General features: G+C 34.2%; 3 protein-coding genes across 5 annotated transcripts; 2 read left to right on the top strand and 1 right to left on the bottom strand.

The window, feature by feature from the left end:
• The first annotated feature begins 5871 nt into the window (after positions 1–5871).
• LOC133857677 (auxin-binding protein ABP19a-like) lies at positions 5872–6702 on the top strand. Its single transcript, XM_062292973.1, has one exon. It carries the CDS (start codon positions 5949–5951, stop codon positions 6579–6581), a length of 633 nt encoding a protein of 210 aa, XP_062148957.1. The 5' UTR covers positions 5872–5948; the 3' UTR covers positions 6582–6702.
• Positions 6703–6801: 99 nt separating this feature from the next.
• LOC133857678 (probable phospholipase A2 homolog 1) lies at positions 6802–22509 on the bottom strand. 3 transcript variants are annotated; one of them, XM_062292975.1, is made up of 5 exons: positions 22223–22502; positions 22070–22109; positions 21827–21946; positions 20293–20415; positions 6802–7630 (listed from the first exon to the last, which is right to left on the bottom strand). In XM_062292975.1, the coding sequence occupies exons 1-5, from the start codon at positions 22328–22330 to the stop codon at positions 7569–7571; spliced, it is 453 nt and encodes a 150-aa protein (XP_062148959.1). In that variant the 5' UTR covers positions 22331–22502; the 3' UTR covers positions 6802–7568. The 3 variants fall into 3 exon arrangements, with proteins under 3 accessions (XP_062148959.1, XP_062148958.1, XP_062148960.1); XM_062292974.1 differs by lacking the exon at positions 6802–7630 and adding an exon at positions 9962–10542 and having other exon boundaries at positions 22223–22509; XM_062292976.1 differs by lacking the exon at positions 6802–7630 and having other exon boundaries at positions 19877–20415; positions 22223–22487.
• LOC133857008 (uncharacterized) lies at positions 19270–19805 on the top strand. Its single transcript, XM_062292098.1, has 2 exons — positions 19270–19447; positions 19723–19805. The coding sequence occupies exons 1-2, from the start codon at positions 19270–19272 to the stop codon at positions 19803–19805; spliced, it is 261 nt and encodes an 86-aa protein (XP_062148082.1).
• Positions 22510–23412: the final 903 nt, after the last annotated feature.

Below are 23412 nucleotides of genomic sequence, written 5' to 3'. Positions count from 1 at the left end.
TGTATTTAATACGCGTGTCTAATTGTTGAAATTATATTTAATAAAAAAAAAATTATATTTGGAAAAAAAAATAACAGTTTGACACGTGTATTTAATACACGTGTCCAATTGGACACGTGTATTAAATACACGTGTCAAATTGGACGCGTGTATTTAATACGCGTGTCTAATTGTTGAAATTCTATTTAATTAAAAAAAAATTATATTTGGAAAAAAATAACAGTTTGACACGTGTATTTAATACACGTGTCCAATTGGACACGTGTATTAAATACACGTGTCAAATTGGACGCGTGTATTTTTGTCTAATTGTTGAAATTCTATTTAATTAAAAAAAAATTATATTTGAAAAAAAATAGTTTGACACGTGTATTTAATACACGTGTCCAATTGGACACGCGTATTAAATACACATGTCAATTTGTGACGGCTGTACAATTAGACACGTGTCTCCAAAGACACGTGTCAAATTGGACGCGTGTCTACAGTAACGGGTACTGTAGACACGCGTCAAAATGCATGCATTTTTGTAGTGTCAACCATTTCAAGGAATTGTTCTACCACCCTTTTAATTATTCTACTTTATTATTTCAAAGTTTATATATATATATATGCAGCAAGATTCAAGCCTTTCATTAGCTCATACAATTCCAAGAAATTACAGGACAAGGAGAGGTGATGGGAAATGTATAAGAAAAGTTTATTAGCATTGCCCAAATTGAAAAAAAATAAGTTTATTAATACAATCCATTGAGGACGATATCTGATGAAGTAGAAATAATTGGTTTGATTTTTTTTTCTTCCTATTTTGTTATAACCAAATTCACTTAAAAAAAAAAAAAAAACCCATCATTACTAATAGGAAAATATTCTTAAATACGAGAATAAAATTTTGACGAAACTTTTGAAATGATTTAGAGATGATTGAATTTTGTACAGTTAGGGGTTAATACTATGGACAAATTTGGAGATTTTCTCCAAATTTTGTTGGAATAAATTTTTTTAATCTAATTTATTAAATTAATATTTATTCTTAAAATATGTAATTTTTACCTGAAAATAGAATATGTGATATCTATCCTCCTGAGAATTACATACTTTAAAGACACCCTTAAAAGTAAGAATAAATTAAAACATGTAATTTACAATATTAAAACTGTTATTGTAAAGCGATTGGTCGTAACACCGAACATTATTTAAACAATTATCAGCTGATAATTTCTTACCCCCAAACCATACGAAACGACGTAGTGATTGTCACGTACGATGGCGACAAAAGATTCACAAAAAGTTTTTCATTGTTTTAAACGCAATTGTTGATTATTAAAAAACTCAGTCGTTCTTTGGGGTTAGGCAACCTGCAAGTCTTATTACACATAATCACTGTTGACCCATCAATTTAATGAATTTATGTGCTAAACATCTACACATAAAACTCTCAATTTGCTGAGGGGTTGTTCTTTTTTATTGTGATAATATTTCATGATTCAACTTCATACGTGTACATTTTTGATTCGACATATAGTGTTTCAAAAGACAGTGTACCAGGACGTTATTAGATTGGTCTGATGTCATTTAAACGGAGATATGTTTGATGTCATTTCTTTTCATATTTTTTTTTTGTAAACTAAGGTCCTATAAATTTAATGGTAAATTTACATAAAATAGACAAAAAAATGTGCAAGAGAACAATTAAAGCTCCTTAAAATCAATTATAAAATTCATTGTCATATGATAAAAATGGATAGTTGTACCATTGGTCCATGTGGTATGCCATAATTATTTTCACTCCTTATGGTTCAAAAAATTTATAGGAAGTCCTTGTGATAAGCAATAATTACAAATCGATTCCTAGAGTCAAATTCCGTTAAAAAATTTAATCGATTATGTTAAATGCCATGTCAAACCAATAAAATGATAACACGTGTCCATCTGAATAAAATTTTTTAAATTTATTAATAAATAAATAAATAAACTTTTTTTTTAAAAAAAAGAAGGGCAAAGGGGCGGCTGGGCCACCCCTAGCCTCTGGGGAGGCCGCGGCCACCCCCAGAAGGGGGTGAGGGTGGCCACACGCCACCCCCGACGGCCACTGTTTAATAATAATAAGTTTATTAATATAATTGATTGAGGACCATATCTGATGAAGTAGAGATTATTAGTTGGATTTTTTTAATTTTTTTTTTCCCTATTTTGTTATAACCAAATTCACTGGAAAAAAAAAAAAAATCATCTTTACTAAAAGGAAAATATTCTTATATACGAGAATAAAATTTTGATGAACCTTTTGAAATGATTTAGAGATGATTGAAGTTTGTAAAGTTAGGGGTTAGTAACTTAGTACTATGGACAAAGTTTCTCCAAATTTTGTTGGAATGAATCCATTTAATCTAATTTATTAAATTAATATTTATTCTTAAAATATGTAACTTTTACCTGAAAATAGAATATGTGACATCTGTCATGAGAATTACATGCTTTAAAGACGCCCTTAAAAGTAAGAATAGATTAGAACATGTAATTTACAATATTAAAACAAATCCAACTTCAGTACTGTAAATAAAATAACAGCAGATATACTGTTAAAAAATAGACGGTCTAGATTTAGTGGCACAAATTTTAAAAGGACGATGTCGTCATTTAAATACCATATAATGTCTAACTCTAACGTCTAATTTTAAACTAACGTACGTTTTCCAACCAATCAAAACACGAAGCAAAAAACTATCGTCTTCTTGCAAGATTCAGTGGCATACAAAAAATAAAAAATAATAAAGATTCTTTTTTTGAGTTGATGGGGTTTTTGTAAAGTTGTGATTTTCTTTGCATTTTCCTACGTTTTCTCAACAACCAAACTGAAAAGAAAAAAAGAGAAACAAGTTTATCATGACCATATATAATTCCGATATGGGTATCAGGTCACGGCGATTCCAATGGAAGAAGAACCAAGGCATCATCAAGATAATGCATCGCAGTTACATCCATTGCCGTGTCCACCATCATCTGAGGCTTGCAATTTTAGTGGGTTTCCAAGGCCACTGTTTTGACCACGTCACCCACCGCTTGGGCTCACGCATCCAAGTCCATTTTTCCCTCTGTTCATCTCTGTTTCTATGTTCTAAAACAGAGCCTTTTTCCCCGCGTCAATTTCCCACATATTTTGGTGAGTTGCATATGGATTGAGCCTAAAACGTTCAATCCGTATGCAACTCATGACTTTTATGGAGGTATCCAAGCCCACGTGGTAACTTGGGAAGAGTGCATTCTTTGTGTTTGTTGTCCAAAGTGTTTTGTGATAAAACTAATCTACCTTTGAATGAGTCAACCATCAAAAAGTACTCTAAGAAACTAAAACTACCACAACATCTTAATTCTTAGGATTCCTCTTCACATTTTTGTTTATGTCCCGAAGTCTTCTCACAAAATATCTCCATAGACTACATACGCTATGGTGGGTGGCTCCGAGTTGGGTGGAGGATGAGCTTACCGTGTTTATCGATCTGGTAAAGGTTACTTTCAAAACTTATTTTCTTGCTAGATTGGTTATTTGAAAGGGACATCCAAAGCTTTAGGAGTTAGCTTTTTTCTATCATAGAAAACGAAGCTATTATTATGTCTGGTCCAGTGGCATTGACTTTTAGGCATCTTTCACATCAAGTTTTTTTTTTTTTTTTTTTGGTGGAGATGATCACAACGATCGACCACGGTTGACAATTGTTGGTACAGTTTCTGGTATGGTGTGAATCTGAACGTTCTTCTGTTGTTCTTCACGCTTTTCAATAATTCTGGAAAACAACAAAAACTAGGGACCCTTCCGGAGATCCCGCTCCAATGCCTAAATTAGTTTATGTGATAAAATAATACTCCGTGCATAAAAAAATTGAGTTTTCGTTTATACCTGGGGTATGAGCTTATTTATAGGCATAGAAGTGGAGTCAAACCTGGATTAGGACTCCTGCTCCTTGTTGATCTAGAACTACCGTCAAAGTTCTAATTGGACTCTGACCCCTTATTAGAATTCTAATCTAATATCTTTTTTTAGACTTTTGATCTGATCATTTTTCTTATTTGATTGGACCATGAGTCCTATCTCAATTCCACCAGGGATGAATTGGAATAAGACTGATTTCTCTAGAGTTGTTGCTAAATGTCTATCTTCTCCTTGGATCTGGTTGAGTGAAACTTATCCCCAACAGTTACCCCCCAATTCCCTTATCCGAAGCTTGCTTAAATAATGAGAATTCCATGTATAAGGAAACCCGAGCTTTGTCTCCTTCTGAAAACCTGCTAACCTGTAAAACCTGAGGGTTAAATCTTACCCTCCATTACCTTCTTGTTTTTCCTTAGTGTTTTATCCATGTCTCTTGGAATGGCTAGCTCCTGAAAAACCTGGAAAACCCGAGGGTTAAATTTGACCCCCTGACTCACTTTATTTCTTTCTCTCGGTAAGGATTTATCTGAGAATGCTTTTTTTGTTGCTATCGGCTAGGACTGATTCGAGAGATTTCTTCTTACTTTCGGCTAGGACTAATCCAAGAGGTTTTTTTTTTTTCTTCTCTCGGCTAGGACTGATCCGAAAGTTTTCTTCTTACTCTCGGCTAGGACCGATCCGAGAGATTTCTTCTTGCTCTCGGCTAGGACTTATCCGGGAGCTTTCTTTTTGTTCTCGGCTAGGACTGATCCGAAAGTTTTCTTCTTGCTTTCGACTAGGACTGATCCGATAGACTTTCTTCATGCTTTCGGCTAGGACTGATTTGAGAGTTTTTGCCTGCAAAATAAGCGACATCAACGGGTTCCCGGTCCCTAGACCGGGAATACTCCGATGCTTAAGTCAGCTCTATTCTTTTATTCTAAAAAATACTTATTCCCAAAATTTGGGGAATTTTCTGTCTTTTATTATAACTAGTCTGAGTTAAAAATAAAAGTCTAGTTCTTTGCAAACATAAATGCTAAAAATAAAAGTCTAGCCTGAAATTCCCGAGAGTCCTTTCTATGGGATCACGGGCAGATTCTGTTGTTGCCTCGACTCTCTATGCCGTGGGCTTCTGCTTCCTCGGTATTGAGAGGTGTAAAGTTATAATCTTTGAACTTCTTTACCTGCCTCTGCTCTTCCCATCAGCTTTTCTGAATTCTTTCATTTTCTTTTTTGGGGCTGTCTCTCGAGGTAGCCTAGAACTGACCATAGACTTCAGCGTCTCTTCCTGATTGATGAATTCTTCTACTTTATCTATGAGGCCATGCAAGCCAAACTGTTGGTACAGTTTCCGGTATGGTGTGAATCTGAGCGTTCTTCTGATGTTTTTTACTCTTTTCAATAATTCTGCAAAACAACAAAAATTAGGGATTCTTCTGGGGATCCCCGCTCCGATGCCTAAATTAGTTTATGTGATAAAATAATACTCTGTGCATAAAAAAAATTGAATCTGAGTATGAGCCTATTTATAGACATAAATGTAGAGTCAAACCTGGATTAGGATTCCTACTCCTTGTTGATCTAGAACTGCCGTCAGAGTTCTAATTGGACTCTGACCCCTTATTAGAATTCTAATCTGATATCTTTTTTTAGACTTCTGATCTGATCATTCTTCTTATTTGATTGAACCATTAGTCCTATCCCAATTCCACCAGGAATAGGACTGATTTTCCTAGAGTTGTTGCTAAATGTCTATCTCCTCCTTGGATCGGGTGGAGTGAAACTTATCCTTAACAACAATGATGGCTGGACGTGGAAGGCGACAATGGTTGGAGATATTAAATGCATCACATCGTTACAGCTCATATGTCCATCGTTAATTTCTTCTTTCACGGGCGCATACATTCAAAGCGACCAATTGCCACGGCCAAAACTTCCATGTGCAATATTATCCAAGTTATATATATAAGTGGGGCATCAGACCACCATATTCAAGCACACTGTATCCTAAAAGCTAAAATACTTGTGCGTGAGGATGATATCTCCCATTATCTTCATCTTTTCTCTCCTGCTTTCCTCCGGCCATGCTGCTGTGCAGGACTTCTGTGTCGCTGACCTCACAGCTCCTGAAAGCCCCGCAGGCTACGCTTGCAAGAAGGCTGAAAGTGTCACGGTGGCTGATTTTGTTTTCTCCGGCCTAGGCGTTGCCGGTAACACCTCAAATTTTAATAAAGCTGGAGTCACCTCGGCATATGTGTCGCAGTTTCCTGGTTTGAACGGGCTTGGATTTTCTTTCGCTCATCTGGACATGGAGCCTGGTGGAGTTGTGCCGATCCACTCACATCCTCGGGGTTCAGAAGCCATATATGTTGTAAAAGGGAGAATCACCGCTGGGTTTGTTTCCAGTACCGCTAATAAAGTTTACCTTAAAACTCTTAAGAAGGGTGACATCATGGTTATTCCACAAGGATTACTACACTTCGCAGTGAATGCCGGGCAATTTCCAGTCGAAGCATTTGTTAGCTTCAGTAGTGCAAACCCAGGTTTCCAGTCTCTGAACTCGGCTTTGTTTGGAAACGATTTGCCCACTGAATTGGTGGCAGCAACATCTTTCCTTGACGTTCCTCAGATTAAGAAGCTCAAGGCCTTTTTTGGTGGCACTGGTTAATTTATATTTTTGTTTATTTTCCACTTTGTTCTCTAAATTTGGTCTCGCCCGAGGTAAATTTCATGTGAAGTACAATACTTTAAGCTTTATATATATGTAATAATATTGTGTTTTTTTTTTTTTTTTTAATCTAGAAGCATGTGCTCCATCCATTTCTAAACTCAGAGGTAATAGAAAGAGATAAGGGGTACAAAACACCCCTATATCCAAATCAGAAACAAGAACCGACAAAGTAGCTGTCTAAACAATACACAAATAATACATGAACATATTATAGAGTCTCTCTTTACAATTACGCCCACCCTAATAAGATAAGAGAGCTGATTTTTCTACCAAGCCAACATATAAGTCTAGTATATATTTGTGTATTATAAAGACACACTGTGAATCACATAGAAATTAGAGAATACACACAAACAAGCACAACAACAAAAAGCACCAAACAATCACTGCCAATGTCAGAAGAGGAGCAACCACCACTGGAGGCGGCGCATGCATCACACGCGCCGTCCCCTGAAACCTCAGTAGCCCAACAATTGTCATAATCCACCAACCACCACCACCCAAGGCCTGAAAAGCAAAGCGTGGCTCACACGCGCCAAAAACCGGGGAGAGATCCCCAACACATACCAACCACGTGCCGGACAAGAACAAGCGGCGAAAGAAATGGACGAACCAGAACACGGCGGCGAAGACAACTGGGAGACGCGTGTTGAAAAAGAAAACTGGTGAAATAACATAGATCTGGTCCGTGAAGAAGACAAACTTTTGAGGCTCAGCCAGAGAAGCACCGGCGACACGGGGAAATGGCCAAACCCCAAATCCAAACGTTGCGTGAAAGCCTTTTTGTTAGAGAACACAAAGAAAAGTAAAAAACAAACACAAAACTCCACAACCCATGAGGTTAGGAGACAACTTCCACTGCATCTGGTCGGGGAGGCACACAATCTCCACTGAAACAAGTCAGGAAGGGACAAAAAACACTCCTTAACCCGTAGGAGCTTGGAAGACCAAAGCACCGAGAAGCGGAAAGCATGAAACCTCCGGCCCTAATAAGATAACAATATATATAAGATATTGTTAATGATATATGCAAGCTTGTCAAAAAGGCGTTAAAGGGGCAGACTTTAGTGAAAGTTGTTATTTTTGAGGAAGACTTTAATGAAAGTTGAAGGCAAGTAGCCTTCATGTTTAGCATTTCAATTTTCAATGCTAAACTTTATGATGCAGCGTACCTTGGAAATTTCATGCACTAAAGTAAAAACCTTAGAAAAAAAAAATTAAAAAATTAAAAATAAAAGAAAAAATAAAATACAAATTATCCAATCATTCTTTGAGGTGGTCAGTTACATATTTATTTTACATTTTGAGACGATGATCAACCATCATAAATAAGTAATTGTGATGATTGGCCCACCCTAATCCACTTTTACGATGGTGGTCAGCCACCCCTCATCGATTAGAGTGGTAGTTGGCCACTCTTCTAGGGGGTGGTTAACCAATTCAGGAAATTATTCTACCACCCTTTTAATTATTCTACTTTATTATTTTCAAGCTTTTATATATATGCACAGTAAGATTCAATCCTTTCATTAGATCATACAATTCCAAGAAATTACAGGACAAGGAGAGGTGATAGGAACCGACGGTATAAGAAAAGTTTATTAGCATCGCCCAAATTGAAAAAAAAAATAAAATTAAGTTTATTAATACAATCGATTGAGGACCATATCTGATGAAGTAGAGATCATTGGTTGGATTTTTTAATTTTTTTTTTCCCTATTCTGTTATAACCAAATTCACTTAAAAAAAAAAAAACTTTACTAATAGGAAAATATTCTTAAATACGAGAATAAAATTTTGATGAAACTTTTGAAATAATTTAGAGAGGATTGAAGTTTGTACAGTTAGGGGTTAGTACCATGGACAAATTTGGAGATTTTTCTCCAAATTTTGTTTGAATAAATTCTTTTAATCTAAATTATTAAATTAATATTTATTCTTAAAATATATAATTTTTACCTGAAAAGAGAATATGCGACATCTATTCTAAAAATTAGATGCTTTAAAAACAGATGCCCTCGAAAGTAAGAATATATTACAACATGTAATTTACAATATTAAAAAAACTGTCGGAGGACCCCAAATAAAAAAACTTTTTCTTTTAGACTCCTTCCTCTCCCTCTTATCTTGCATACAAGAGAAAACTCGTCGGTGCTGGGGGAGGGAGGCCAGCCTCCTTCCCCCCGGCTTTGGTTTTGTTCCTTAGTCCTCTTGGACTAAGGTTTTGGTTCCTCCTGAGTTTTCTCAGTGGAGGCTTGCTTTCTCCCAGCCATTAAGGCTGTGGAGTTTGTTCCCCTAGCCTTTCAAGGCTATGGTGGTTTGTTTGTGTTTTTTTTTTTTTTTTCTTCTCTTTCTCTTACTCTTAGCAGGAAGGCTCAAATGTTGGCGTTCTAGCTTGGGATTGTGGCGGGTTTTGTGTCTTTTTCGGAGGTTTTGGCCGGCTGTGTTCAAAATTAGTTCTTCATCTTTGGTGCCAGATCTACACTCCTCCGGTGTTTTTTCCAAGACACGCGCCCCCCAGCGGAGTTCACCGTCGTCGTCCGCTCCAGCTGCCGGAAGCTCAGGCCACGGCGGTTCTCGGTTCCCGGCGCATGGACGGCACGCGATTGAAAGCCTGTCGCTTTTCGGCGCGCGTGTTGGCCACGGTCCACCTTTTCTGGCTGTGCACGGCGTTGGATGGGGTCTACGGTGGTCGATCCTCTGCTGGGTGGTACCGGGGACGGCGCGTGTCCTCCACGCGCCGCCGTCTCCGGCGGATTCTGCCACTGTCTTCGGCCGGTAGCTGCTTTGGGTTTTTCTGTTTTTTGTGTATATTCCCATGTGTCTACTATTGATCACAGTTTGTCTATATGTAATGCACAAATGTTCATGGGCTTATTTGGTGTCTGCTAGACTAGGTCAATCCTCTTATGTTGATTGTTGGGGCTTTATTTGTAAAGAGGTGATTTATTTGGAGTCCTTGTAATATTTGTGAATTGTATTTAGGCAACTGTTTCAAGTCAGACTTGTTTCTGACTTAAGGTTTAGGGGAGTTTTGTACCTCTATCCTTGTACTCGCCCTTGGGGCCTTCAGTAATATATGATAGCAAATGCTATCCTGTTCGGAAAAAAAAAAAAAAAAAAATTAAAAAAACTGTCATTGTGAAGTGATTGGTCGTAACAGCAAACATTATTTAAACAATTATCAACTGATAATTTCTTACCCCCAAACCATACGAAACGTCGTAGTGATTGCCATGTCAGGTACGATGGCGACAAAAGATTTCCAAAAAGTTTTTTTTTTTGTAGGAAAGAGGAATCTTTCATTAATCAGGAAAAGGGTACATAACACACAACCATAAAGGTTTACAAACATCACCACAATAAGGTGTATACCCAAACTGAGCCAAACTAGCCTCAGATTCCAACAAACAGCTGCTAACCAAAAACCTAATCAACCAGAATGAAGCCTACTGCGTTGACATCAGGTCTAAATACTTGATCTGGGAGTAGGTCCGCCATTCTGACAAAATAAGTGACTAGGTTTAAAATAAGAACAGAGCAAACTGTTGAAATAAAAACACAACCCAACAACAGAACATCAACACAGAAGTCGGCATCGGAGGCGCCGTCACTGTCGCCGGCGCGTGGATCACACGCGCCAAACACCAGGGACCTTCTCTACGCCAGACGACCGCCGAAGACACCCGAAAACACCGAACACCACCAGCCACACCCTAGAAATCATACAGTAGCCCTCACGCGCCGGAACAGGAAGAAAACCTCCCAGGCGCGTGCTGGCCACGCGCCGAGCAGGAACGCGCAACACGGCCGAAGCTGGGAGCTACTGAACCGGAAGAGGCCGGCGACCGCCGTGGGGAGGTGCGTGTCATGAGAAACCCGCCCGAAGTAAGCAGATCTGACTCCAAATAAAACACCAAGGAACAAGCGGTCAAACACTTCGACGGCGACACACCGAGAAACCACTCCCCAACACCAAACTCCCGTGCAATCTTCTGTCAAGGGACTAGCAACCACCCCCGGAAAACCGAGAGGACAAAACACCCACAGCCCTAATGGCTTGAGGACTCCTAACCTACGAAAACAAACAACACAAAAAAGAAAAAAACTAAACTGAGAACCACCACCAGGAGGGAGAAGGTGCGAAGCGCCCCCCCAACAAGCTCCTCGAAAAAACTCTCTCTAAAAAACTCTCGAGACCTTCTCTCTCTAAAAAAAAGACTCTAACAGTGCACTAAGATTTCCAAAAAGTTAGTCAACCTGCAAGTCTTGTTAGAATAATCATTGTTTACCCATCAATTTTTTTATTTTTTTTTAATTTTTTTTTTTAAAAAAAGATGTTGACCCATCAATTTACGTGCTAAAAATCTACACATAAAACTCTCAATTTGCTTAGGGGTCGTTCTTATTTATAGTGATAATATTTCATGATTTATCTTCACACGTGTAAATTTTTGATTTGTTATATAGTGTTTCGGGACAGTATATTATGACATTATTAGATTGGTCTGATGTCATTTAAATGGAGACGTGTTTAATGTTATTTCTTACAAGTTTTTTTCGCAAATTAACATGCGGTCCCATAAATTTAATGATGAATTTATATATTTTGTATGGAAATAGACAAAAATTGTGCCAAAGAACAATTAAAACTTCTTAAAATCAATTATAAAATTTATTTTCATCTGATAAAAAAATTAATGTGAAATTTTAATGAAGGCTTTTAAAACCTATCATCTTTAAGTAAGATATACATCTTTAAATGGGGCTGAAGTGTTACAATATACGTGCCTTAAATGCGCCATTCATATCTGGTAAAGGTTATTTTCTTGCTAGATTGCTTATTTGATAACATCCAAAGCGTTAGGAGTTAGCTTTTTTCTATCATAAAAAACGAAGTTATTGTTATGTCGGGGTGCAGTGGCTTTTAGGAATCTTTCACATCAAGGATTACTCTACCCGTTTTCTTTTTTGGACTCTATATGAGTCCATAGCATCCTATTTCCTGTCTATATTGGTTATTTTTATCTCAAAATTATCTAATAATAATAATAACGTGATAATCTCAACAATTATTAGATAAATCATTACTCATAAAAATATGAGATAGTTATAAAATAAAAATGTAAAATATAACATTATTCTAAAAAAAAAAATTAATAATTAATTAACACTGTCACATCAACATAGTAAAATAATAGTGAAAATAAAAATACGGTTTGTAGCATTACTTATTACTTTATCGTACATGCACATGTATCATTCACAATTGTATTGCCTACCAGGCCGGCTCTTCTCCTAGGGGGCTTAAGTAGTCGCGACGCCTAAGGCCTCCTAGGTGAAGAAGCCCCCAATAAAAATACCCGTAATAGTAGATAAAATAACAATAGTAATAATAATAATAATAATGTCTTAATTACACTATGAATATGTAAAAAATAAAAAAATAAAATAAAATGTGCATCTCTAGTCTCTCATTTGAAAAAATCAACCTAAGTATCAGAAACACAATGATTTTTATTTTTCATTTTAAAAAAATATGGTTTATCTCTCATTTAATTTGATAGACTCTACAACTCCCCCATAGGAAAACTAACAGTTAGATATTGCCTACCAATACAAAGATTTTGTAAAATAAAAAAAATTGCATTATCTCTTTCTTGTAGGAGACTATAGAACTCCGCCTAGAAAAACCAACCGACAGGAACCAAAAGCACAAATCATATTTAAATATATATATATATATATATATATATACAAATCTTTCTCTTTAAATAACTCACGTCAAAAGAAGAGAGAACGTCCGAGAGTTTTCTAGAAAGAGAGAGGTAAGGGTGAATCTCGTCTACCGGGGGGGGAGGCCTCACGCCTCCTCCTCCCGGCTTTGTTTTCAATTTTTGTTCCCCTTGGCCGTTAGGGCCAGGGTTTTGTTCCCCCTGGTTCCTTTTCCAGTGGTGGTTGTTTTCTCCAAGCCTTTAGAGCTGTTGGAGTTTCTTCCTCCCAGTGTAGCACTGGTGGAGGCTGTTTGTTTTTTCTTTTTTTTTTGTTTTTGCTTTGTCTTTGTTGGTGCAAGCAGAGGCTTTTTGGTTTCTGGCTCGTGGAGAAAGACGGGTGTTGGAGGATGGCCGGTAGAGATGTTGTTCAAAGCTAGATCTATTAATCTCGGCTGGCTCTCCTTTGATAAGAACCTTCCTGTTGCGGTCTTCGGCCCTCTCCGGTCTCGATGGTCACCTAGTGGGACCGTGTAGCTCTCTCCTGTTCGGCGCGTGATCAGCACACGTCGGGGGTCTTCCTTCCTGCCCTCGCGTGTGCGGGTTACGGCTTGCTTTTTCGGCTTCGCAAGGTGCCGATTTGGACTTCTGAAGGTCATCCGTTGATGGGGGGTTCCCGGAGACGACGCGTGTTCTGCACGCGCTGGTTTTTTCCGGCTGTTTATTTCCTGTGCTTGTGGGACCGTGTAGCCCTCTCCGGTCTCGATGGTCACCTAGTGGGACCGTGTAGCTCTCTCCTGTTCGGCGCGTGATCAGCACACGTCGGGGGTCTTCCTTCCTGCCCTCGCGTGTGCGGGTTACGGCTTGCTTTTTCGGCTTCGCAAGGTGCCGATTTGGACTTCTAAAGGTCATCCGTTGATGGGGGGTGTTCCCGGAGACGACGCGTGTTCTGCACGCGCTGGTTTTTTCCGGCTGTTTATTTCCTGTGCTTGTATTCCTGGGCTTCTGCTTGTTTTGATGTATATTCTTCCTTGTTTCATAGTCTACCGTTTTTCGGTAGCTGCTTTAAGCTAGGGTTTCCCTGGCTTAGTGGTAGAGGTTCTTTACCTCTAATCACTACTTTTGGCCTTCGGGCTCTGTTTAGTTTCACCTACGGGTGTCTGTAATTGTCTTCTTTTCTCTGATTTGTGTATTTGGATCTGAACTTTGTAACCCTTTGGAGTGGTTGTTCCGGGCGTTGTTCCGGCAATGAAGAAGGTTTTTTACGTTCAAAAAAAAAATCTCTCCAATAAATTACCAAAATCGCTCCTTAAAATGCATTGCAATTTTCTCACCTCCGGCCTCTCCCTTCAGGAAGCTTGCAGAGTCGCACCAACCAGTTCTCACTTTCATTTGTCTGACACGAGTACGCATCCTCCTCTTCTTCTTCTTTCTTCTCTTTTTTTTTTTTTTTCAGTCATAATGGATGGTCATTTCAAACTTCCTACTTGTCAGAGATAAAAACGAAAATACAGCCACACTTTTTCTTTGTTTGGCTTTTTCTTCTTTTTCTTCTTCTTCTTTTTTATTTTTATTTTATTTTATTTTAAATTGGGTCTTTTGTTTTGTTTTTCGGTGTTTCATGTGACTTGAAACAGCACAGTTATGTTTGAAATGTGTCTAACCCTTCTACTGTTTTGTGTTTTTTACCAAATAGTATTATGTTTTTTTTTTTTTTTTTTCCAATACAAACTTAAATTAATAAATTAATATTAGACATATAAAAGGATATTATACGTTGTATAATTAGTTACTAATGGTTAATTATTACGGAAACTTGTTTTTTATTATGCAGGTCAAAAGTCTTAAATGATCTTATTATTTGATAAATCAGGTTCAATTATTCTTACATGATTTTTTTTTTTTATTTACAAATATTTTTAATTAAGAATGTATGCTACACATATGCATTGGATATGAAAAATAGAAGAATAAAAGCATTTAATTGAATCTAGACAAATTTAGTACTAGCAATATAACATTGAGTCTTCAAAGCCAAAAAAAATAATTTTTAAATAAAATATAATATAAAAAATTTAAAATTTAAAATTATATAATATTTACATATATAAAAAGGTCTCATATAAAATTATTGCCTTAGGCCTCACAATATCTAAAACCGGCCCTGTTGCCTACTTCACAATGACAATTGCCTCCGTTTGGGAAATCGTTTTCAATAATACATTCAAGGAAAATGCTTTTGATAGTGTCTACAAATAACAAGGCATATAAGGACCTCCCGATGAACAAAGTTTTCTTCCTAATTTAGTTGGCATAAATCTATTAAACTAGCGTATGTCCTTAAAACATGTTATTCTTACATGCGTTTTTAAAAATGTTTTAAGGACATATTAGTTTAATAAATTGAATTGAAAGAATTGTTTCCAACCCAGTTTATCTTATGTAACAGGGGCGGCTGGAGCTTTAGGCGAATTAGCCAGTCACCTAAGGCAGGGCCGGTTCGATACAGTTTAGAGCTTTAGGCGATAAGTTTAAGGGAGGCATTTTATTTAAAATTAAATATTATTTTATTTAAAATTCATTCTTCTCACTTTTTGGAATGCAAAATTACTTATTGAGTTTTTATATTAAAGTTTTTTTAACATTTCCTTTTCAATTGATAATATGGCTAGTTCATTTAATCTTTCTTATTGTTGGTCCTAGGCAGGATTTTATCAATTTTAATTTTAAAAAACTTATTTCTGCAGAAGCAACTGTAACATATATTGTCAATAAAATTCTATAAGCAATACTTGCATTAGGATTTTTTTGGCAAACTATCATCGTCTAGTGATTTTAATTTCTTAAAATTAAATAAAAATCCAAAATATTTTCGTATATCTTAAATTGTTCAAACATACTCTAAATTGAAGAAATAGCTTGATCTACTATATATAAGAAGTAATCAATTCTAAAAGATTCTTTAGCAGATTGTGTCTTGTCATTGACAACCTCATTAAACTGTTTTTTTTCTTTCTTTTTTTCTTTCTACGAATTATACATTTCTCATGAAATACATGTTCTATTTCTATTTTAGTTGCAATCTCTGTAGACGAATTCATAGTAGATGTAAATTCATTTTCTCTATAGTTTTTAAAAAGAAGAAATAAGACATTTTAATTGGTCTATAACAACATCAATATGCATGTTTTTTTATTGTAATTTTTTACTAACAGTATTAATGGCAAATAATATATCATACCAAATAGTCATACTTAATAAGAATTCGAAACTTTTAATCTCATAGGTTGCTAAACAATTAGCTTCACTTTTTTGTTTTAGGATCTTCACTTGTTTTTTCTAATCGCAACAAAGCATCTTTAATTTGCGGGGTTTAAAATTTTATGGCTTTAACACTTTCAATCCGACTTTCCCAACGTGTTTGTGAGAGAGGCTTAAAAGTTAAACCCGACACATTATCTTATAAGATTTTTCATTGTTTTGTAGATGAAGAAAACAAAGAATATATACATTGTACAACTCCAAAAAAAAGTTATAGCTTTAGGACAAGAATTGACCATATCGCTTATTACAGGGTTAAAGACTATGACAACCACATGGTGTGTAAAACGCTTTAGGATTAATATCAAGAAGTATTTTTTGTACCCCTCGTTCTTTTCCTTTCATATTAGACCCATTATTGTATCCTTGTCTTTGTATATCATTAATATCCAGTTCAAGATTTTTAATTACGTTTATAATTTCATTAAAAATACATTTTCCAGCAGTATCATCTACTTTTATAAATTCTATAAAATGTTCATCTATTTTGATGTATTTGTTGAAATATCAACACATCTTATATGAGAGACATATGTTCTTGATAACTTGCATAAAGAGTACAATCAAGCATAATTGAAAAATATTTTGCATCTTTAATATTTTTAATAATATTATTTTTAATTTCAGTTGCTAACAAATGTATCAATTCATTTTGTATATTATGTCCAAGATAATGAATTTCACCATCTTTAATACGTTAAATATGTTCTTGCATTACTGAATTAAATTTTGCTATCATTTCAATTAGACTTAAAAAAATTTCATTATTTTCTTGGTAAATCTTTTCATTTTTTCCTTGAAATGCCAAAATATTTTTACCAAGATTTTTTACTACAATAATTCTCAATAATACACTTTTCCAATGATCTTTCTTTGTTAATTTGTTCTTAGACATTTTTATTAATTTTTTTGTTTTTTGACAGTCTCATTTCTAAATCAATCCAAGCATTCATGTTAGTACTATGTTAATTGGTTGTTTCATGACTTTTAAGATTAGCATTAAGATTTTTGCAGTCATTAGTTTTTTCATTAGCTAGTTGATGTATACTAGCCTTACTAGGTTTTGAATTAAACAACTTGCAATAAAAATTCTATCTAAATCTTTTGAATAGACTAGTCATTTTCTATCATACTTCTCCTCATTCGATAATTTTCGTATATAAAATATACTAGAAAAATGTCTAGAGTTGTTATCTTTAGGAAAATTTATATTGTTATCTCTTATTGGACCATTTTCTACTAATAAATCTCTTGATTTTGCATTGACCGGGGTCATAAATATTTGTAACAATAGAATTAGATACATCATTGATATTTTTATTTTCTTTTAAATTTTCCTGAACTTCTTCATCAAGAATTGTTATATTACATAATTGAACGCCAAAATCATTATTTTCAATGTCATATTTTTGTTGTATTATTGCATTATCTTCTAACTCTTTTTCATGAATCTCTTGTTTATTTATGGTTTTTCAACTAAATTATCATTCATATTTTGTTTATTGCTAATAACAAATTTATTTAAAAATCCTTTCTGAGATTCAATTAATTTTTCTACTTTCATATTTTTAGTAGACATCTATAACTAAAAGTATTTACAAATTAAATAAACACGATATATATATATATATATTCCAAAAATAGAACAATAAAATGCACTTGATTTTATAGATGTCTACTAAAAAATATGCTTCTGGATATGAAAGACTAAAAAAAAAAGAAAAAGAAAGCAAGAGTAGAAAAACTAATTGAATCTCAAAAATGATCTTTAAATAAATTTCTTATTAGCAAAAATACAAAATATAGATGATAATTTAGTTAAAAACCTTATAATGAACAAGAGATTCATGAAAAAGAGTTAGAATAATGAAATAATAAAACAAAAAGATGACACCGAAAATAATGATATTTTTCAATTATATAATACAACAATTCTTGATGAAGAAGTTCAAAAAAATTTAGAAGAAAATAAAAATATTATTGATGTATCTAATTCTATTGTTACAAATATTTATGACCCAGGTCAATGCAAAAATATTGATGCAAAATTAAGAGATTTATTAGTAGAAAATGGTCCAATAAGAGACAACAATATAAATTTTCCTAAAAATGACAACTCTAGACATTTTTCTAGTAATGCATTTTATATACAAAGATTATCAAATGGGGAGAAGCATGATAGAAAATGGCTATTTTATTCAAAAGATTTAGAGAGAATATTTTGTTTTTATTGTAAGTTGTTTAATTCAAAACCTAGTATAAGTCAATTAGCTAATGAAAGAACTAATGACTGGAAAAATATTAGTGCTAAGCTTAAAAGTCATGAAACAACCAATGAACATGTTACTAACATGAATGCTTGGGTTGAGTTAGAAATGAGATTGTCAAAAAATAAAACAATTGATAAAAATGTCCAAGAACAAATTAACAAAGAGAAAGATCATTGGAAAAGAGTATTATTGAGAATTATTGTTGTAGTAAAGAATCTTGGTAAAAATAATTTGGCATTTCAAGGAAAAAAATGAAAAGAATCACAAAGAAAATAATGGAAATTTTTTAAGTCTAATTAAAATGATAGCAATATTTGATCTAGTAATGCAAGAACATATTTGGCATATTAAAGATGACGAAATTCATAATCATTATCTTGGACATAATATACAAAATAAATTGATACATTTGTTAGCAATTGAAATTAAAAATAATATTATAAAAAAATTAAAGATGCAAAATATTTTTCAATTATGCTTTGTTGTACCCCTGATGCAAGTCATTATGTGTTGCTATTTCAACAAATATAATCAAAATAGATGAACATTTTATAGACTTTATAAAAGTAGATGATACTGCTGGAAAATGTATTTTTAATGAAATTATAAACGTAATTAAAAATCTTGAACTGGATATTAATGATATATGAGGACAAGGATACGATAATGGGTCTAATATGAAAGGAAAAGAATGAGGGGTGCAAAAAATACTTCGTGATATTAATCCTAAAGTGTTTTACACATCATGTGATTGTCATAGTCTTAACCTTGTAATAAGTAATATAGCCAATTCTTGTCCTAAAGCCATAAATTTTTTAATTTTTTTTTTTAATTTTTTTTTTAATTTTTTTTTTTTTTAATTTTAATTTTTTTTTGTGGAGTTGTAAACGTATTTATTCTTTGTTTTCTTCATCTACAAAATGATGGAAAATTTTACAAGATAATGTGTCGGGTTTAACTCTTAAGCCTCTCTTACTATACAAACACGTTGGGAAAGTCGGATTGAAGTGTTAAAGCCATAAAATTTCAAACCCCACAGATTAGAGATGCTTTGTTGTAATTAGCAAAAACAAGTGAAGATCCTAAAACAAAAAGTGAAGCTAATTGTTTAGCAACCTATGAGATTGAAAGTTTTGAATTCTTATTAAGCATGACTATTGGGTATGATATATTATTTGCCGCTAACACTGTTAGTAAAAATCAAAAGACATGCATATTGATGTTACTATAGATCAATTAAAAAGTCTTATTTCTTATTTTAAAAACTATAGAGAAAATTGATTTACATATGCTATGATTTCATCTAAAGAGATTGCAACTAATATGGAAATAGAACATGTATTTCATGAAAAACGTATAATTCGTAGAAAGAAACAATTTGATAAGATTGCCAATGACGAGACAACACAATCCGATGAACAATCTTTTAGAATTGATTACTTCCTATATATAGTAGATCAAGCTTTTTCTTCAATTCAGAGTAGGTTTGAACAATTTAAGATATACAAAAATATTTTTGGTTTTTTATTTAATTTTAAGAAATTAAAATCACTAGATGATTATAGTTTTTTTTTTTTTAAATGTCTTAATCTTGAAGGTTTTCTAAAACATGATATCTATTATGATATTGATGCAGATTTATTTTCAAAACTAAAAGTTTTAACAGAAATTTTACAAATAGAAGAAAGTATTCCGATTGACACATTAAATTATATAAAAAGACTTGATTCTTTTCCTAATGCAAGTATCCCTTATAGAATTTTATTTACAATACCTGTTACAATTGCTTCTGCAGAAAGAAGTTTTTCAAAATTAAAATTGATAAAATCCTACCTAAGATCAACAATAAGAAAGATTAAAAGGATTAGCCATATTATCAATTGAAAATGAAATGTTAAAAAAAACTTGAATATAAAAATTTAATAAGTAATTTTGCATCACAAAAAGTGAAAAAATGAATTTTAAATAAAAGGCCTCACCTAAGGCCCCGAAATGTATCGAGCCGGCTCTAATGTATAGTGAAAATACTAACATCTTGCTTATCGCATGGACAGAAAACAATACAAAACATCACCCTCTCTTGCTTGTATCAGAAATACTTGTTCATCCTATCATTATATGAACATCCAAACAATGACACCAGCGTCCCATGCATAGATCTCGAAGAAAAAGCCTCACATCAAGAATAGATAGATTTCCTTTGGCCGCTAGTTGTATTCATGTCAAGAATCAGACAAGCTTTGGTATATATGTGAGAACTAGTTATTTCAAAATTCGAGAAGCTCTCAAGTCAGAGCTCAAGCTTCGTGTTAGCAAACTGGCTCATTAAGATGGCGAAATCCATACCTTGGACCATGGTAGCCACAGCTGTCTCGTAAGGACACTCCCAAGAAAATCCAACCTTCCCAGACTTCTGTACTTTCTTTATGCAGCTCTTAAACCTCTCATGACATTTCACATTGGCCAAACCTGCAAAACCCCAAATTTCATTAATCACTAAAACAAGGAAAAACATATTTACCAGGCCTAGCCCCTAAGGGAAAAAATCTAAAATAACCAGAATCAGAATAATATTCCATTAAAACTAATGGACAGAAGATGGAACAAACTCTTGTGGGCACAGAAAATGTTTGATATCCCTAATAATATGATTCATGATATAATGTCAACGTATTTTCACATTTCAAATCTTTTTTTGTTTCAAACAATAGAATATCCAATCAAGTTTTGCCTGCGACTAATGCTTCCCTTTTATCCTTCCTTGATTGATATTTAAGAGACAAAAATATTAGGGAAAGAAAATCAAATGGCATGGTTCTTCAAGTAACATGGCAACCTCCAACTTTCAAAATCCAACAGGATAAAGCAATCAACATACCAATCCACCATGAAGCCCCAACTCTAAAGTTCAAATTTGTTTTATTCATTTTTCAATTGAAACCAGATGCAAAGCACAATAAACCATAAATGATATGACAGGTACCCAATACTTTCCAAAAGCTAACATTCTGTTCAATGAGTTAACCAAAGTCAGGCATATGAACGTTTAGCTTGTGAACCTATCTTATTACTTCCTCTTCTTAATATGGAACACTTCAATTTTTTTCTCCAACAATGTTAACTATTCAGATCTATATATAACACAACCAAATCCATTTTATTAAATTACTACTTGTATCAAACACCTCAAGCGATAGGAAATTGTAATTTTAATCACTTAACCATTATTACAAAATCCCTCTCACGACTGGGCTAAGAGTTTATGCCTCACCCTTAAAAGTTTAACTTTAGATAGAAAGTATGATAGAGTCATAATTCAAATTCAGGACGATCTTTTCCAATACTACGATAAATTACTACTTATCTCAAATATCTAAGCTGGTAGAAGATAGTAAAGTTTTGCAATTCTTATAAGTGGCAACAATCAATTATGCTAGATATGATGTATTTCTACGATGCCAAAGACAATATAACAAGTAGCCAACACATGCTTATGATCCATTTAGGTTTGCGATTTCAAACGTGCAATTTTAAAATAGCTAATTTAAAACGTGCAATTTGAAAGTGCAATTTTTAAAATCGTAGTAAAGAGTTTGGTAAAATCACAGTTTGACCTTTAAAATTGTGCGTTTTTAAAAACGCACCCCTTGCTTGCGATTTGAAAACACAAATTTTTCGTCGTTTTCAAATCGCAATTTTTTAAAAACAAACTTCCAAACAACACATTTTCTACAATTTGATTTAAAATCGCTCTTTTTGGTATCGTAGTCCCAAACACACTCTAATTTCCTCTTTCAGCAAAACTACTCACATTTCACACTACAATATCGATACACATGTTACATTTATGCGTGCAAATCCAATTGATATATAGGAATACCATGTTTATCGACACATTCATCGTGAAGTTTGCAACAAGCATCGAGATCGTCGCACGGTTTTTCTCCGGGACAACCGGTCCACCCTACTCCGCAGTACTTCCCGTATCGGATTCCAACGTCTAAGATTTTAACAATTAAAGAAACAAAGAACGAATTTATTGATTAAATAAAGAAATAAAAATGTTATGGAGAAGTTTTCGAGAATGCAGGCAATGCAATGGAAGGATTTGGATCGGACTTACTATCACAATTCATGACAACACAGGTTCTGCTGCATGTCACCTGTCGTTCAATAAAATAAAGAAATTGAGGCTTTCAGGACTAAATTAATTTCAGATCCAGAACTTTTTTTCTGCCATTTTCTAGGGAAACAAACAGAAAGAGAGAGACGTGACCTTGGAGTTATTGCTGGAGCACTCGGCAACGACGGTGAGGAAGGTGAAAACGAAGGCGAATGCTGCGGAGATACGCGTCCGAGAGGGGGCGTTGGCACCACGCGGCATTTTCCGGTCACTATACAAGTGTCGTCTGCCGGTCTCCTCCTGGTTCGTCTCTCTAACGTCGTCGTCGTCGTCGTTAGCTTCTGCGGCCTTTATTCTATTCCAAATTCTTTTCTTAGCGAAGAAAGGATGTCCAGATTACTAAACCACCCTTGAAAGGTCTAGTATTTAATTCAAGAGAATGGCCCGGATCGGGTACCAGATCTTCTCCGGTTGTCGGTCCTGATGTATAAAGGGCAGAATTATTATAATTTCACCAAAATCGGCTCCTCTTCAATTGCTTCCTATTCTGTGTGCCAGAGGGATGGCAATTAGGATTTATGTCAACATTTTTATTAACATGTGGGTTAAGCAAATTGATTCGAAATTAACATTTTTATTAATAATGTTTAATCAGGTTGATTCGGTTTAATTTGACCCAAATCTTATTACATCAAATCCTAATTCATTAATTTTGCCTGGTGTTCATGAGTTATATAAAAAAAAAAACCCTAGTGTGCCTGCATTTGGCTATTTGTCATTGTGATTGTTAAAAAAAATAAAAAAATTTATTTGTTTTCAAAATAAATATATTAACAAATAACTTAAAATACAAAATATTCTTTAAAACACAAAAAAAAAAAAAAAAAAAAAAAAAAAAAAAAAAAATCTTTATATCACATCAGCTTAGTTTTCAAATAAAGAACAAAAAAAAAATTCCTAACACATGAACAAACAATAAAGACAATGAGCATGTGCACTTTTAATAGGATGATCAAATTTCAGTTTTAAAATGCACCTGGGAATAGGTGGGAGGATATCTATTAAAAATAGGATCTGGCTATCCTGTTGTGACGTGTTCAACAGGGAGCGGAAAGTAAGTGAAAAGCATTAATAGAAGGAGCACCTCATGTAGAAGAAAAATCATTAATGATCCTGAATGCTTTTTACTTACTCTTCGCTCCCTGTTGGACACATTCCAAGAGCATATATGTTGTTAAAAAAATAACAGCATGTAAGCCTGATCCAAATGCCAGTTTAATAAAATGAATTTAAAAAAAAAAAAAAAAAAAATTCCAACCCCATTTAAAGAAATCCGTCCATTT

Source organism: Alnus glutinosa, chromosome 14 (assembly GCF_958979055.1).
Source record: "Alnus glutinosa chromosome 14, dhAlnGlut1.1, whole genome shotgun sequence".
In the NCBI taxonomy this organism is placed as follows: Eukaryota; Viridiplantae; Streptophyta; class Magnoliopsida; order Fagales; family Betulaceae; genus Alnus; species Alnus glutinosa.
The sequence above is the reverse complement of the archived record's forward strand: the minus strand, read 5'-3'. Positions and strand labels throughout refer to the sequence as shown.